This window comes from Myotis yumanensis, unplaced genomic scaffold, assembly GCF_028538775.1.
Source record: "Myotis yumanensis isolate MYYU_CA2020_CCGP unplaced genomic scaffold, mMyoYum1.0.hap1 SCAF_17, whole genome shotgun sequence".
NCBI lineage: Eukaryota > Metazoa > Chordata > Mammalia > Chiroptera > Vespertilionidae > Myotis > Myotis yumanensis.
This window is the reverse complement of record NW_027223768.1, coordinates 23,618,145-23,635,762: the sequence shown is the minus strand read 5'-3', so window position 1 is coordinate 23,635,762 and position 17,618 is coordinate 23,618,145. Positions and strand designations below refer to the sequence as shown.

The 17,618-nt window shown below is 50.6% G+C and overlaps 1 protein-coding gene across 1 annotated transcript in view; it reads right to left on the bottom strand.

Annotated features, from left to right (window-relative positions):
• CACNA1E (calcium voltage-gated channel subunit alpha1 E) overlaps nt 1-17,618 on the bottom strand; it is a 383,585-nt gene that overhangs the window by 16,861 nt on the left and 349,106 nt on the right. The window contains exons 35-40 of the mRNA XM_070397384.1: nt 16,561-16,644; nt 15,741-15,866; nt 12,448-12,513; nt 8,464-8,555; nt 7,767-7,932; nt 3,324-3,451 (exon numbers count right to left, since the gene is read on the bottom strand). Coding sequence (XP_070253485.1) covers nt 3,324-3,451; nt 7,767-7,932; nt 8,464-8,555; nt 12,448-12,513; nt 15,741-15,866; nt 16,561-16,644 — 662 coding nt within the window. The remainder of the gene's footprint in view (nt 1-3,323; nt 3,452-7,766; nt 7,933-8,463; nt 8,556-12,447; nt 12,514-15,740; nt 15,867-16,560; nt 16,645-17,618) is intronic.

The following is a 17,618-nucleotide window of genomic DNA, read 5'->3' as shown; positions in this document are numbered from 1 at the left end:
TAAATGTGCAGATTACAGGGGAGTGGGAAGGGTGTGTGTGTCCACCCACCAATGAGTGCATGGAGGTGAAGAAGAAAGTGCCTTCGTTATTAAGCCCTCAGCTCTTCCTTTTCCTGCTTCCCCTCCCCTCCAGCCGTGCCCTTTCCCCCAATGTAACAGCTGCTGGTTCTGGGAGGGTTGGACCTCTTTAAACTCAAAGGAAAGCAACATGAAGGTTCCCTGAGGTGGCGCGGTGGTGGGTGGGGGTGGAGCGGAACAGAGAGGGGTGTCCAGGTGGCACCCCATCGTCAGGCGTGGCTGGGGACTGGGAGGCAAACCTTGCAAGCCACCCTGTAGGGGCAGTTCTCTCCCAGGCCCAGAGGCGGCGAGATGACCCGCACTAATTTGTACATATCCTTATACGGGATCCTGCCACTGAAAAGGAAGCAGAAGTGGGTTAATAGGGCACTCAGAGAAGGCGGGAAAGAAATGACAGCTTAGCCACGGAGGGCGTGGCCGGAAGAGGAAGAGCAGCTCTCCTTTCCGGGCCGGGCACAGCCGGGCCAGGAGACTGAGCACGGTGAGCACCAGAGAGGCATCGCCTTGCAACCTGCACTGCCCCCAATTTCCCACGGCAATCAAGCCCGACCAGTGCCCAACGGGACTGCCTCCGGGCCAAGGGCACCCCGGGATACCTATTCATCCGGCCCACACCTGGCCAGATGCAGGAAATGGGCCCTGGCTCGAGCGAGGCCTGGAGGAACACAGCCTGCCGCTTCACCACTGCTCTGACCGCTGTCAAGCGCGTGAAGTGGACGGCAGAACTGTTTGTTTTTCACAGTCACGGCCAACAGCCAGCTCCTCAGGCCCACGTGTCGGGCGGCGAGGAAGTCCGCATCTGCGAGGCACACATTGCCCATTAGCTAATTAGCGAGGAGCACAGTTGGCACGAGGGACGCTGCAAAGGGCTGTGCTGCTCTCTCTGGCAGATTTGTCTTGAGCCGGGCAAGCTCCCTCCCCACCCCCCGCCCCTCAGGGAGCCTGTCCAGAGCGGTGCTCAGACAACAGCCCTGTCCCCTGCTCCACGCCACTGCCCAGCTCACAGGCAGCTCGGTCTGATCCAGACAGAATTCCAGGAACTACGAGACCTGTCTTACCAACCCCCATCCCCACGAGCCTGCTGCAGAGTTATGCTTCCTGTAAAAAGCACAGAATCAACAGTTGATTCGTTTTCAGTGGCTAAAGCATCTGATCCGTAGGCCAGGACAAGAAAGCAACAGCCAGGGGTCTGGACACATCCTGGTGTGATCAGCGGCTCCGCCTCCGAGCGCCAGGCCTCCCAGCAGCTGCGTGGAGAACGGGCCTTTGCCCCAGCTCCGCTCTTTCTGCCGGGTCTTGATTTTGGTATAGATTCATCCTCCTCTTCCAAAGAGCAGCTCATCAGTCCTTGAGAGGAGGTTAATCTGTCCATCTGTTTTTCTTACTGTGGATGGTTGGTTCTGCTATCTAGAGGCTGATGGTCTCTGGAACCCGTAGCAGCCTTCTCTTGGAAGACACTGACTCACTGTATCTTTGTCAGTCCCTCCGCCCCCATCTCATAGACAAGGCCAATGAAACTCTAACTAGAACACATCAACGCCATGAATCTCAAAGCAGACAGAAGAGGTTTTCTTTTTCCTGTTTGCTCTCTCACAGCTCATGCATCTAAGTCTCAGGAGTAGGCCCCATGGCATTGTTTCCTCCCAGCAGCTGGAATGAGCGGGGAGGGACAGGTTTAATGCACATGGCATCTGGGTCGCAAGATCATGTGAATCCACAGGGAGCTGGGGTTTCTGAGAGCCAAGGCCGGCTGAGGGAGGCCAGGTGGGCAGTGACTGCCTTTGCTAGTGGCTCAGGCTCCCAATCTGATGGCCATCCATGCTTTACAGACCGATAATCCATGCTTTCCAGTCACTTTCCTACATGGTTATTGCCAATGATAATAACAGTTACACACAACCAGCCTTCGAGGTTGGTATCGTTATCACCATTTTACAGGTGAGGACACTCTGAGTGGGTAAGGGCCTTGTCCAAGGCCACGGAGTTGACAGATGCAGGCCTGGCTGCATTCCCCTCCGACACCCTGCCCTGGGCTTTCTAATCAGCCGACTACTAGAAAGTAAGCCCAGAAGGTAAAAGCCACTGTTCAGCCACTGGAACAGGAATGGACTTAGAGAGAACGCTGTGCCCGAAGTCACTACTAATTGCTGAGGGAAAGAGGACTTCTGGTTCACAGTTCTAACCTGTAACACAGTGGCCCAAGTTCAACAGCCTCAGGGAAGGACAGATTTGGGGAAGAGTCTCAGATGGGGAAGGGGTTCCAGGTGGAAGCGACATGGCCCGTTCCTGCGAAGGATGACATTCCTTGTGGTATTTTCAGAGGGGGGCCCAGAGAGGATAGACTGGTGAGATTAAGTCCCCAAAGCGAAGATGACATGGGACAGGAAAGAGCCTGGGGAGTGAGCACTCACAGGACTCTCACCCGTCTTCAGCCACGAGGGCCCAAAGGTTGCCCTTGAACTCTAAAGCAGGGATGGGCAAACCTTTTCTGTAAAGGCTCACAGAGGAAATAGTATTGAATTTGAGGGCTATACAGTCTCTGTCACAACCACTCAAGCCTGCCTTGTAGTGCGACAGCAGCCTCGGGCAACCCACAAACGAGTGAGCATGGCTGGGCCCCATCTAGACCCTGGGTGGGCGTCACCAACCCTGCTCCAAAGCCAGAGGGCATGACATCGCCAAAGAACTCCTGGACAGTGAAAGAGAATGGGAGGTATCCCCACAAACTCCTGACATTTAACTCAGTTTCATGCAATAGAATCCACAAAGGATCAGTCGGAAGGGCAACCTGCTTGCTTTTGTGTACACCTTCAGTTTTCTCACACTGGACCTTTCGAGAGGGATGAGAGGCATGAATCACTCCTGTCACTGACCGTGGTGGCCAGACGTCCGATTGGCCCAGAAAACCCTGGTCAACCCTGGTGATGACTCAACCATTAGGCAGGAAAAGAAGCTCCTCTGGGGATTGAACCCAAACACTCTGAGGAACGGACAGTGTGATGAGATTGGCAAAGAAAGGGACAGCCTGTCACCAAAGGAACGAGAGGGAAAGGGACAGAGAAAAGCTACGTCTGATACCAGAGCCACGCTGAGGACCCGGCCTCTCCAACGGGCCACAGCCAAGAGGAATGCCCTCTCCTCCTGTAACAGGCAAGCATGTGGGTGGCTCTACTGCCAACCTCTTCCTTGAGAACTTGGCAACCTCTCATACAGGCCCCAGCGGGGTGGCCGAGCGGCCTACTCACCATGCAGCTCTGTCGTATTCTGCCCAGACGCGGACAAACTCATCCAAGTGGTGAGGCCCCAGGATGGACGAGTCCCGAGTCAGGTACTCGAAGTTGTCCATGATGACAGCCACGAACAGGTTGAGCATCTGGAGGGCACGAGGGGAGGGAAGAAAAGTTAGGGGAACCCCAACACAGAAAAACAGGCTTCAAGGCCAATCGACAATTCCCAAGTTTGTAAGGCTGAAGGCCCCGACCAAAGCCTGTTGATCTTGCTAAATGCGTTGCATTTGTGTTATCTGTGCCACACATTTCGTTGTGCGAACAGCATTATTTCAGTTTTCTATTTGAAAAGCATTGTTATCTGTTCCATTTATTTAATTGTTTACTGGAGCAGCGAGGGAGCAGCAGTGACAACATGCTCCAAGGCTGGAGAAAGCCAAGGCCTGACGCCCACTCTCCCTTCCAGCCCTTCCCCCACCCTTGCTCCACCAAAGAAGCCAACAGAACTGGTGAGACCGCTCAGAGCCCATACCATGGCTTACTGTGTGCCGACTTGAAGCTATCTTTGGCTCTTGAGTGGCTTCCAAGACCCTGTTCTCCCACTTGCTTGCTCAACATTTATTTTCCACCCCCTGTATTCCAAACAGACACCCAGGTGCAGGGGGTGGAGGTAAGGAAGTTCCCATCTAATAACTAGTCAGAGAGATTGCTGGCCCATCCTACTAACCAATCAGAGAGACTGCTGGCTCATCCTACTAACTAGTCAGAGAGAATGCTGGCCCATCTACTAACCAGTCAGAGAGACTGCTGGCCCATCTACTAACCAGTCAGAGAGACTGCTGGCCCATCCCACTAACCAGTCAGAGAGACTGCTGGCCCATCCCACTAACCAGTTAGAGAGACTGCTGGCCCATCTACTAACCAGTCAGAGAGAATGCTGGCCCATCTAATAACCAGTCAGAGAGACTGCCGGCCCATCCCACTAACCAGTCAGAGAGACTGCCGGCCCATCTACTAACCAGTCAGAGAGACTGCTGGCCCATCCCACTAACCAGTCAGAGAGAATGCTGGCCCATCTACTAACCAGTCAGAGAGACTGCTGGCCCATCTACTAACCAGTCAGAGAGACTGCTGGCCCATCTACTAACCAGTCAGAGAGACTGCTGGCCCATCTACTAACCAGTCAGAGAGAATGCCGGCCCATCTAATAACCAGTCAGAGAGACTGCCGGCCCATCCCACTAACCAGTCAGAGAGACTGCTGGCCCATCTAATAACCAGTCAGAGAGACTGCTGGCCCATCTACTAACCAGTCAGAGAGAATGCCGGCCCATCTAATAACCAGTCAGAGAGACTGCCGGCCCATCCCACTAACCAGTCAGAGAGACTGCTGGCCCATCTAATAACCAGTCAGAGAGACTGCTGGCCCATCCCACTAACCAGTCAGAGAGACTGCTGGCTCATCCTTCTAACCAGTCAGAGAGACTGCTGGCCCATCTACTAACCAATCAGAGAGACTGCTGGCTCATCCTTCTAACTAGTCAGAGAGACTGCTGGCCCATCTACTAACCAATCAGAGAGACTGCTGGCCCATCCTACAACCAGTCAGAGAGACTGCTGGCCCATCATACTAACCAGAGACTGCTGACGCATCCTACTAACCAGTCTTCCTTCCTCCCTCCCTCCCTCCCTCCCTCCCTCCCTCCCTCCCTCCCTCCCTCCACCTAGACTGTACTAGTAAGTAGATGACTGAAGGTTTAGCCTCAAGAGGATGAGGGACAGCCCTGGAGGTAAAGGAGCAGAAAGTCTGGAGTGCTTACCACTGTGGAGCCACCATCATGAGCCCGCACTGCCTCCCTTCAGACTTCGCTGGTGCGTGAGGGAAAGAAACAGCCCTCTGGGTTAAGCCACTGTTACTCAGTTGTCTCATGCAGCTGCACCTGATCCTAGCACGGCCTCTCTGCCTGCCTCTGAGACTGGAACCACAGTGAATATATATGCAATGGCTGCGTGGGTTACAGAGAGTTTTCCAGGTATCCACACATCTTGTACACTCCTTTCTTGGTACCCGTTATTCATGGTAACAAACACTCTTAGGTATTTATTATTGCTTTACGTGTGCCTATAGTCTTGTATAATGGTGTGCACATTCACACCTATTCTTTGTTTTAATGCTTGCCCTACGTTTTCATGTGGCAACTTTCATCGTATCAGCCCTTCCCGGACCCAGCGCTTCCCACACACACTGGCATTCTTGGCTCTAAGCGCTCGGCCCGGCACATCCCGCCCACCGTACATCCCTCTGGGTGGCTGCGTGGGGCTGAGAAGCTGTGCGACTCGCCCAAGGTCACAAAGTCACTCTCCTCCGGGGCTGAGATTGGAAAGCGGATCCTCTCAGACTGAATACAACGTGAATTTAAAAATAACAGTAGCGTGAATTATGCAGCACCCTCCATCTCAAAATTCTACCAGTGCCTTTAGAGTCGCTAATGAATTTTCCAGTTATATCTCTCGTTTCTTTTAAATATTATTAAACATTTACACCATGTAGGAGAAAACTGTGATGTCTACATGCCCTTCTACATGCCCCATTTCACCCCATCTAAGCGCTGAGACCCCTGTATGCCTTTCAGCCTTCGACGACAGGGGATGGAGGGACCATAACAGCTTTACCCCAGTGCCTAGCCTTTTAATGACACTCAGTACAAACGTGCTGACCATGTGAGTGAATCAACTTATAAAACACTGGAGGCACAGAAGAGAAAGGATTTACCAGGGCTTACAACAGATTCAACATGGAGTTCACTGCTCTATTCACCGAGCTCTACTCCACCCAGGAAACCACCCACCTTTCCAGGGCATTGCTTTAGTTTTCGGTTCTGGTACAGCCAGTGCCTCACCTTTTAATGACCACTCAGTACAAATGTGCTGAATATGTGAATGAATCAACTTAAAACTCCAATATCATTCAAAATTGCTTTTCAGTTATTTTCATTAGACGTTCCACTTCCAAATTTCTAAATGGGATACTGTTTTGTTTTTCTTTTTAAAATCTCCCGCAGGGAGTTTACTAAAACACATGCATCTGCTCACTAAATAACTCTCTCATTATCAAGTCCTTTTCCCTCCCGTCCCACAGAAGCTACAGTAGCAGCAAAGCCCAGAACTCAACGTGGGCTACTAACGTGGCAGTTAGTTCACTCTCTGTCTGTCCCCTCCCAGTCCCCCTTGGTCTAGCTGCAAGCCGCTTCCCCATACCCGAGAGATGGACAGGTGGCAAGTCCCCCGAGGATCACGTTAGAGGCAGAAATGGCTGGATGAGAGACAATTCATTCACTTTGGGTCCGACCATGAAACTGCCCACTTTCCCAGGGAATTGCTTGAGCTTTTGATTCTTGTACAGTCAGTGGCATTAGGACCGAAGCTGAGCTAAGGGATGTCAAGGTGGCCACAAACACAGGACTGGCCATCACTGATTTAGGAGGGGCATCTCAATCATCATCCTGTTTATCCCCACTGGTCAGATTATGCAGCACAGAGATTTCTGGATGAAAGAATGAAGGGGCACTTGAGCCCCTCACTATTTTGTAAGCAGGTGTGCTCCACAGATATCACTCAATGTTCACTAATACCTGAAGCAATTAGATCCTCTCATGTCAAGCTGGCCACTGTCACTAAACATCTATATATATATAAAAGTCAAGCAACCAGAACGATTGGAATGACCAGAATGACCGGTCGCTATGACATGCACTGCAGTGGCCAACTAGCTGGATCGGGGCCCCGATGGGCCCCCCAAATCTCCTGAGGCCCCTCCCCCTGGCCAGCCCCACCCCTGATCAGCCCCCCCACCCTAATCAGGGGTGGGGCCGGCGGGCAAACCTCCAGCGGCGCCCCCACCCCCTCCCAGCCGGCCCAGCCCCGACCGGCCCCCATTGGGGCAAGCCAGCCAAACCCTACCTGTGCACGAATTCGTGCACTGGGCCTCTAGTCATGACGTAAGAGAATTGCATCCATTATACTGTAGATTGTCACCACTCTCCTCTTATTAATGCTATTTTCAAGGTACCTTTTCTCAAACAGTTCAAAGGTCTCCAGAGAGAGAGAGAGAGATGTTGTTCTTGGCCTTATTTATAAAACATCCGAGGTACAGAAGAGAAAGGATTTACTGTGGGTTACAACAGATTCAACATGAAGTTTACTGTTCTATTCACTGACCTCTATACCACCCTTCAACCCTTCCCACAGCCATCCTTCCTGGGGAAGCAGCAAATGTCTTCTCAACCATGGATAGCCCCCCACCCAGGAGTCCGATAAGCACCGTCACCTCCAAGAGTTCTCTTGAGAAAACCCTGGCTCTCAGCGTAGGCTGGAGGTGTGTGACCATCCACCAAAGGAAACATCTCATGACTGTTTATCAGGGCTGGGCCACATTTCGGGTTAAGGGCACAAGGCTACTCACCAAGAAGGAGCAGAAGAAGATGAAGGAGACAAAGTAAACGTAGGCCAGATCGGTGCCGCAGCGTTCGTTCTCGTTCTGCCCGGAAGGCGCCGTGGTGTCGGGCTCACAGCCTTTCTCCCCGAGGCACGACAGCATTATCTCCTGCCAGGCCTCGCCTGTGGCACTCCTGAGCCCAGAAGACATTTTGGTGATTAGTGGCAGGTCTGCATGTCCGGTCCTCTCCTTGGCCTTCTCTCCCAATTCACCCACCCCTTCCTCTGGCCGTAGGCCCAACGGCTTTGCCTAGTACTCGTGGCTCTCACGCTTTCCATGCCGAGATGGAGAGTGCCAATGAGTCTCTCTCGGGTTCTGCCACCTCACCCACTGCTTCCCTGTTTTTGGAAGAATCTCTGCTGATCGTGATGGGACTTTCTGGGACCCCACACACCCGGCCATCCAAGGTTTCAGGCCTTAACTGGAATTTGACCTGCAGGAAACTGTCCTTGCCTTCCCCCTCTCAGAGTCCCAAAGGACAAGCTGAAGCTGCAATTTGCAAATTCACTACCGAGTTAGAGATGACCCCCCCTGCTGCCCCCACCCCACTGCCATCCTGCTAGGAGCGGAGCAAGGGCAGTGAAGAGGCAGAGGCAGTGGAAGAGAAGACCAACTCTGTCCCCTCGGTGGAGGGCTAGGCTACAATAGTTCCGCATCCAGGCACCTGAAGAGTAGCATGAGGGACCCAAAGAAACTCCGGAAGTTGTTGTGCCGGTTGATGTGACTCTCCTCATCCAACTTTATGTTTCCAAATACCTGGAGGAGAAAACAACAGAAAGCAATGAGCAGGGCGGAGCTGTGAGAGGCACCCAGCGCATGGACATGACATGCAGGGTTGGCACATCCACATGCGTGGCTCCTCCTGATGGCCTCGCCCTGAAGCAGACAACTCACACCCAGACAGGCTGGTGGGCCCCTTGCCCAAACCCGATAAGCAGGAGGGAAAAGAAGACCGTAGAAGGCAAGATCTGGGAAATCTTCCACCTGTCTGTCGTTCCTCCCACACCTAATTTGGTCTTTTTATTCCCATGGCACCTGTCACCATGGCACTCACCGTGTGCCTGCCACTGACATCACCCCATCACGGAGTCTCTGCCTGTCCGGGCAGTGCTGATGGGGGCATCCGTATCTGCAGATGTGACTATGGCTTGGGAAGATGCTGCCCTCAAGTGGACAAGCAGTTTAGGTCAGAGAGGGGCATCGCTGTCCTCCTTGGCTGTGTTCCTACCCAGAGAGTCCGTCTGTCTGTAAACTACCGTCCCCGAGGCTGGGCTCACACAAAGCAAGTCCAGGCCAGAGGGATGAAGAAAGTCAGGCCAACGGACGCTCGGAAGAGGAAGACGGCAACAGGCTTGGGCAGATCTGGCTACCGAGTGAGTTTACTAATCTGCCCTTGGTCGCTGGGCTTAGAACGTGGTCACCAGGCAAATTCACATGAAAAAAGAGGGAAAATCCAGAGAGTTTCATCTGCAGACACCGAATAAGGATGAGCTCTCCAACACACTGCTGCCCGGAGTCACGGTCACCCAAGGTCTCTTCAGATGAGAAGGTGCCCTTCCATAGGCACTTTCTTCCCAGCTGCGCTTCCGACATCAGGGTCTGGTCTCACAAATCACCGTTTGCACAACTGAAGGCTCACGGGTTGCTTTCCCAGTCATTTGAGACAAATTTCAGCCTATATCTAACATCTTTCCATTTATCTAATAGCTGCTGAATGCAACATATCCCCCCATAACAGTTTTCAGAATGTGCAATTGAGGAACAAGCTCTGCCCCCAGCTATTTTGCTCGGATAACTCCCACTGACACCTGCTTTGGGAATGTGTTCTGAACGTTGCTTTTCAAAACCCAAATACTACTTGTCTCTCGGGGAGAATGGAGGGGGCAGGCCAGGCAGGACTGGGGAAGTGGGAAGGAGGAAGATAAGAAGGTAGAGAACCCCCAAACAGACAAATAGCAGCCCTGAAAAAATCCCGAACAATCCAATCTAATTCTGGATGCCCCAGGAGGAAGCTGTCAGGACCCCTCGCCTGTATTCGCATCTCTCTCTCTCTCTCTCTCTCTCTCTCGCTCGCTCTCTCTCTCTCTCTTTCTCTCTCTCTCTCTCTCTCGTCCTCCTGGCTCAGAATCCACGGTTTATCCCTGATTCACCACATACACCAACCTTGTGTACTTTCTCCCTTCTCCAATCATGACCTGGTTAGAGGGCAGGCCGAGAATTTGCATGAGGTATGTCTATAAACTTATACCGAATGTTCTCCAAGAAAATTTTCAAGCCAAAAAACGTGTATTTATTGTGAAGGTGGCCTTTCAAATTGTTTCCACTTTATTTATTTTTTTTTGCTTTTCACTCAGTCCTTGTCAATAACCCAAATCTCGTACATCAAATGGGTACAGAGGAGAAAGAAGGGATGCTGAGACCCATCAGAAACTGACTGAACGTATAGGCTCATGTCCTTTCACTTGGACTCGCAGACCTGTAGAACCAGGCAGGACCTGTGAAGCTGTGTATCCAGCTCCTCTAAGGGACTGCTGAGGGTGTTAAGCCCAGAGAGGTTCGGTCACTTGACCAAGTTTGCACAGCTGGCCAGCGGTGGAGCTGAGGCTGAAAGCCTCGCCTCTAAGGACCTGCAGCCCAGAGCGCTTTTTCATACCCAGCAAGTTACTCCTTCCTTCCACGTTCAGATTCCTCTGCAAAGTTCTCTTCTCCCAAGATGACCTTGAAAGTTCAGAGTAACAGTCCTTCCCATACAGACATCTTGTTGCATTTACCTCTCTAATGCTCTATTGTCCTTCTGCCTTTGTTTGTAAGGATCCCTTTGCTTTGTTATGACAATATGAGATGCAATCTTTCTAGTTAAGAGCTTTGCATCTCTCTCTTGCTCTCTCTCGTGTATGTACATACGTGTGCACGCATACACACACACACACACACACACACACGCACGGAGAGAGAGGGTAAGGACATACATTTAGCACAGTGCCTGCCACACTCAGGGAGTTGAGTAATGGTAAACAGCATGATCACCATTTTCAGTAGTATTAATCACCAGTTAGTATGGGAGATGGTGTAATTCTAGTTTACTTTGTTTGAAAATGAAAAAGGCGGTAAGAACTATTTTTCAGCATAAGCCAAAAAGAATGTAATTTTATCAAGTTCCATTTGGCTGTTCAAGAAGATTTTAATTTGAGATCCAAATATTCGGAAGTTCCAAGGGACTTAATAGAAGTCGTCAAGGCAATCTTCAAGGTGGCTGGGAGTTAGCTTCTACCACGCCCCGGACTTCACCGTCAAACCCCTGCTGACGTATCGAAGGAGATCTCATTAATTCTCAGCCAAGTCTCACACTTTCTGACACTTGGCTTCTATCATATAAACTCTACAGTAATGGGGTTAGAAGGTGAATGAAATCCAGAAGCGCAGGCGCGAGAGAGGAGTAAAAGGGGAGAGCCTTTCAGAGGGGCTCTGGAGGGGGCTGCTGACTGGGCAGGCCTGGGAGACGTGGCCAGCGGCTCCAGATGGCAGGTGCTGTGGAGGGGACAGCTGGCAGGCCGTCCAAAGGTGGCCAGCCTGCCTGACTGTAGGGGACTGCCGCTTGGCTGCAGTTCTGTGCTGGGGCTTAGTCTCCCCACCTCCAAGTCAGAGAGTTAGTCTCCCCGAGACAAGCAGAGAGCCTGTGTCCCCAGCGGGTAGGTCCATGGGCTGCTGCTGTGTGTTTTCAGCAGGAGCCCACACACCCTAAATGACAGTTGCCTGTGAGAGACCTTTTGGCCTCTTCTGCTCAATGGGCCTTTGGCAACTGTAGGAATATCCAGGGTGGGAACCTGAGCTCCACTTCTCAATTCCCAAACCGGGAAGGATGTGTAACCAGCCAGCTGCACGGCCCTTTGAGAAGAACTAGCTGGAATGTGGCCCCTGGCTCTAGGGCAGTGGTTCTCAACCTTCTGGCCCTTTAAATACAGTTCCACATGATGTGACCCAACCATAAAATTATTTTCGTTGCTACTTCCTAACTGTAATGTTGCTACTGCTATGAATCGTAATGTAAATATCTGATATGCAGGATGGTCTTAGGCGACCCCTGTGAAAGGGTCGTTCGACCGCAAAGGGGGTCTCGACCCACAGGTTGAGAATGCTGGTCTAGGGTTTGGCATGCTGCCAAGAACCTGGCAAGCTGTTCCCCGGGGTGCGTTTCAGGTTGTAAATCTCAGACATTGAGGATTTTACTCAGCCCTGTTCTGTGTCACTGTATACAGGAGATCAGCCATTGACCTTTAAGGCCTGGCTCCAATACCTGAGACCCTGAGCAGTGGATCAACATGAGCCCTGCTCCCTCCTTAGTCTCCTGGGCACCCTCTGGCCAAGAACACTGGTGCCACCTTTGCTGTGGTTTTGTTGTTGGAAGTCCAGCTGCTGTAAGTCATCACTATGGTCTCACAACCTCAGATGAAACCCCTGTACCAGACCACCCTGCCTACCAGGGCAACCTGAGTGGGGAAGCTGGCAGCTGGGAAATTCCCAAGGTCACATGGCAACAAGACCTTGGGAGCGTGCCCCTTTAACGCACCCCCAGTCCTGAGTGCTCAGTAAGCCAGAGACAGTCTGGGCACCACCAACCTGACCAGGCCCCGTGCACGCCCCCACTCACCTGCATCCCAATGATGGCATAGATGAAGAACAGCATGGCAATCAAAAGGCAGACGTAGGGCAGGGCCTGGAAAGAAAGCAGAGATATGACCAGGAGTTCAAAGGCAGGCAGCTCCCAGGCTCAATGGCCTGCAGTCACTGGCAGTAAAGGAGTCTTGTCTGGAGGCTGACGTATGCAGACTCTCTGGGACTGTGTCCCTAGGGCTGTCCTGTTTCGGGGTGCCATACTTTGCCGATGTCCACATCCTCTGACAGAGATGGAAGCTGTTGGCCACAGGGAGGCTTGTAATTTACCTCCTGTCCAGAATATTCCCTCACCTGGAGTGTGGCCCGGATCTCCAAGGAGAGCTGGGAAAATTCCTGGGCCTGGGGCTCATCCCACTTTGCACAACAGAATATTAATAATGTGGGCCATTGTGATGCAAATTACACAGCAAGCATCCTGCCCTGGCTCCAATCCTAGTGTTACCCTTTCCCATTCCCCCACTCAATGTGAAGCCCATGAGAAGAATCTATAAACAAACTCAAATGCTGGGGTCTCGGTTGTTTGTCAGTTCCTGGAAGGCTCCTTCATCCTCTGAGAAAACATCTTTTCTCAAAGTTTTAGGTTCCTGATATTCCCATACGTGTCCTGTAAAATCCCCAAACGCCTTATAGGTGTCAGCCACCAGCAAGCCCTGTCCAAAATCAGGCGGCACCAAGTTCCACACTGGGCAAGCGAACTGCCGCTTAGAGATGATATCTCAGTTACGGGGGTGAAGGGGGCCAGGGGAGGAAATGTAAGGCAGGAGACTGCCCTGGGCGGCTGGGCGCATGCGCACAGGGCAGTTGGGTTCGGGGGCCAGGGTGGGCACTGTAATTCTGCGGTGATCTCAGTGCTGACGTGAAAATCCCTCTTCTTTATCATCCAGGAAGCTCCCCTAAAGGCGGAACAACTAACTGTGTGTCTCCACTCTATCTTGAGTGTGGACAGTGCAGATCCCAGGGGATCAATTCCAGGCTTTCAGCCGGCAGGAGCCGCAGGGCTCACCAACAGATCTCACCGCATGGAGAGCCCTGGGAGACTCTGGTAATGTGAGTAAAGGGTAAAAGTTGGTGGGAGAACCCCCTCTCCAATGAGTGCTGACTCCCGAGATCGGTGGGTTGCATTTCGAGGGGCTATGGGATACTCCCTCTGCTGAAAGGCGAGAGTAGGGAGGCAGCCTGCTTGCCACCTGGGTGTGCTACCTTCTACCAACTTCTATGTTCACCTCCTGCCCTTATTCTACCTTCTCTCCTCCAAGGGCTCCAGGCCCTAGTTCATCTCTCCCTTCCCACAGCTTTGGAGAGAGGACTGAAGATTCATTCTGATCTCTTCTTTATCACCTTATAAATGCCAACGCAGTGGTGCAGACCTGGGCTGGGCTCAGGGCTGGGAGGGTGGGGACAGGCAGTGCCATGCTGTTTTATATTGTGTGGCCCCTGCTGTGTATTTGCAGAGGCAGCCTTTGTTTGCCAACGGTGGGAAAACAACTTTTATGCCTGTCCCAGGACTGTTCCAAAAAGGAAACACCTACCTGTCACAGTGTCACCTGTCTTCACCAGTGTGTGTATTCACCGAAATAAGCCAACCATTTGGCCATCAATTTTTGACAGGCTTTTTCTTTGCCCTACATAGTGTGCAGTTTTAACAGAGAAATGGTGATCACGATAATATGACAGGCTGACACATAGTTCTTGAGAGACTCACGAACAAATGATAGCTTGTTGGGGTGGCTTCTAGAGAAAAAGGTTTTAAGAGCATCTGGTTTCAAATTCTGAATCTGAATTCACCTGAGACTCGTAGTAAATTCTCGCTAAGGTTTTAGATTTCCCCTCTGCCTGTTAGCTTTGGAAACGTGGTTTTCCAAAGGCCTCCGTGGGAGCTATCACATCAAACAGTTACTCTGGATAGTGAGAATGTCAAAGGTTGCTCTGAGGAGCCTGAGTGAACGTCCTTACGACTGGCCTCACATCTCACACCTCAAGCTTGTGGGTCCTGGATGGAGAAGTGAATCAATGATGAGAGTGAAGGATGAGAAACTGCAAACTCTTTATCACAACTTGGACTTAAAAGACAAGTGTGGGCAAAAGAGGGTTCACAGTTGCACTGTGACACCCTTTAGAGTTAATAAAGCTATTGTAAATAATCATAACCTGCGTGTCTTTTTCCGTACAAACAACTGTAAACCTAATTTTGCCCACCCCATATATAAATAATTAAAACAAAGAAGACAATTCTGTGATTTCTTATCTTTCAAGCATTGAATAGCATCAAATTCATTTTTAAAACACAGTCATGGAAAAGCTTGTTTTTGTATAAGAGGAATATAGTAGGCATTTGAATAATATTTAGGCCCCCTGAACCTTAAAAATAACTAATTATGGCCCTGGCTGGTTTGGCTCAGTGGATAGAGCGTCGGCCTGCAGACTGAAAGGTCCCAGGTTTGATTCCAATCAAGGGTACATGCCCAGGTTGTGGGCTCGATCCCCAGTATGGGGTGTGCAGGAGGCACCTGATCAGTGATTCTCGCATCATTGATGTTTCTATGTCTCTCTCCCTCTCTGAAATCAACAATATATTTTTTAAAAAAGCTTCCCTTTAAAAAACAACAACAGCTAATTATGGTATTTGCTAGAGCCTGAAGATATTTAAATAGGTTTGGGAACTTCTTTTACTGGAAGTCTCTGCCATTAAAGTGGGTCTCAGGTATTGGTATTCCACTTACACTTAATTACACATACACCTCTGTACGTTCCAAAGATGCTTCCCGTGTTACCCTTGCCAGGCATCCTGTCGGTATACAGGACACAGAGGCAATCGTGAGCATGCCACACACCCAGTGGCTCAGCAAACACACTGATGAAGACGTGCTGGGACTCGTCTTGCTATAAAACAGACCTCAAGGAGTCCTGTTTCGTGAGATAAAGCCACTGTCACGTCCCTGAAAATGCAGAGGGTAAGTGACTACAGGCTCTATACATGGACAAGGTTTTGGAATGCCTCCTCAGATAAGCTCCCTGCCTCGGTGGACAGAAGAGATAACGGAGTTACAAAGTTGAGGTGGTTTTCTAGAATGAGATGCTATCCGGTTAGACATAAGCTGCCCGCTGCGCGGCCGAGCCGTGCTGTGTGTATCTAGTGCTCCTGACACCCCCGTTCCACCAGCGGCAGAGGTGAAGGGACTTGTGTAATGACGCCGTGCTGCATGGCTGTGCTGTCGGCCCTGACAGGGCCACCCCGACCCTCGGAGAGGAGGAGCGGGTGCCACTCACCTTGAAGGACTGCACGAAGGTCCAGAGCAAAATCCGGATGGTGTAGCCCTGACGCAGAAGCTTGATGAGGCGGGCGGCGCGGAAGAGCTTCAGGAAGCTCATATTGAAGCCGCTGGTGTTCACCAGCTGGCAGACCGAAAGGAAACACAGAATTAGTGGCATTAGAGTCATTTCGAAAATAGGAGCACTAGTTAGTCTTTGCGTGTTTACCCCTCATTCAGGTAATAAAATCGGACATGGATTCTGTCTTTCGTGCTTAACCCATCTCTGGCTGATGGGCCAGTGAGGACCACCTCTCCCAGCCTCCCCAGGCCTGCCGTCTATTCCCAGGGAGAAGGGTGTGGAAGTCTGGAGGGTGCCCTGTGTTAGACAGAAACAACCTGCTCATCTTCTGTAAGTGGTCCTAACCCTGCACTTAGATGCCCAACGAACTGATCTACTCCAACATTCTAAGAGAGCTCCTATGAGCTCTCCAAGTCTTCTTTAGATGAACAGTTTAAGGAAACGATTCAGGTCTAACAACTTTGGGGGCAAAAATCCTAGACACGAGGTCTCTTCTGGCACTCTCTCTATCCGTTCCACTCTCTCCAGGAGATGTCTGCTGTGTGAGTCACGCAAATAAAACAAGGCTTCCGGGAGATCCGGGGCCCTCCGATGTTGGCATTTTCTGGCTAGAGCTCAGGAGTGAGGAAGTGAATTCCCCACACTCAGAGGGCTACAGGTTTGGTTTGATGCGTTTAAAACAGACTGAACGTGCGGAGGGCTTTTTTAGATGCTACTTCAGGGTCAAGCTTAAAGACCAGCTCTACGAGCCATGCACCTTGCTGTCCGTCAGAATGATTTCTGTGATGCTGCCGATCACGGTGATGAAGTCGAAGATATTCCAGGTGTCTCGGAAATAGTTCTGCCAAGAGAATTCAGTGATGGGGGCATCAGAAAAAGGAGGAACAGAAAACCAGGAAGAAAAGAAAAACTGGGGAAAAGATAACTTTCATTACATAACTTTGTCACTTGGAATGGAAACTTGTTAATTTATGTACAAGTTCATTCTATCATTGGCTTCAGTTTCCTATTTCTCACCAGAAATGCTATGTCTCCTTTACTAATTTGGGAATTTCTCATTTGGGAAGCAGTTTCATCACTATTTGAAGACCTTGTTATTGAAGGTGTCACTAAAAAGCTTATATGTAAGGAAGAGATTTGTGGCCAAGAACATCATCATAAATCCAAAAAAAGAAAGATCATTGTCACCTACAAGACAATCAAATTATTTACAATATTATTTCAAGGATTTCTACAACTATAACTCTATCCATCTTGTATCATGTGACCCTATAAATATACAGTTCTGACTTTCAATTATTAATAAAAGCCACAGAGATGTCCTAGGTGACTAAAGATGAAAGATGTGCCAAAATCCCCTCTAACTCCACTGAGCCTTTCAAACCAATGGCTGATTTGCAATAGGATGATCAGACTTGATTTCCCCTCTCTTCCTCTGCCCCGTTACTCCTTTCGAGGAGGTGTAATGAAATAAAGTACAAGGAAGCAGTAATAAAGTGAGTGAGTTGAAGGAGATGGAAGAGAAACAAAGGATCCAGAAAATCCACCAATCAGATAACACTCTGCCTAAAAGTGGATTATGCGGCCATTTCCAGGGCTCAGGTGAGCAAAGGCCGTGGACTGTGTTCCTTAAAAGACACAGGACACACAGGTCTCCCAATGTCACCTGCTTGCCCATAGCTCTCTCATAGCACTATAGAAGTGCACCCCCTCCCATCCTTATGGCTGGCATCTGTGAGTCCTTGCTGTGTGCGCCAGATACTGGGCCAGGCCCTTGGCAATCATTTGATTCATCTATTCCTCCTATGGAGTCTA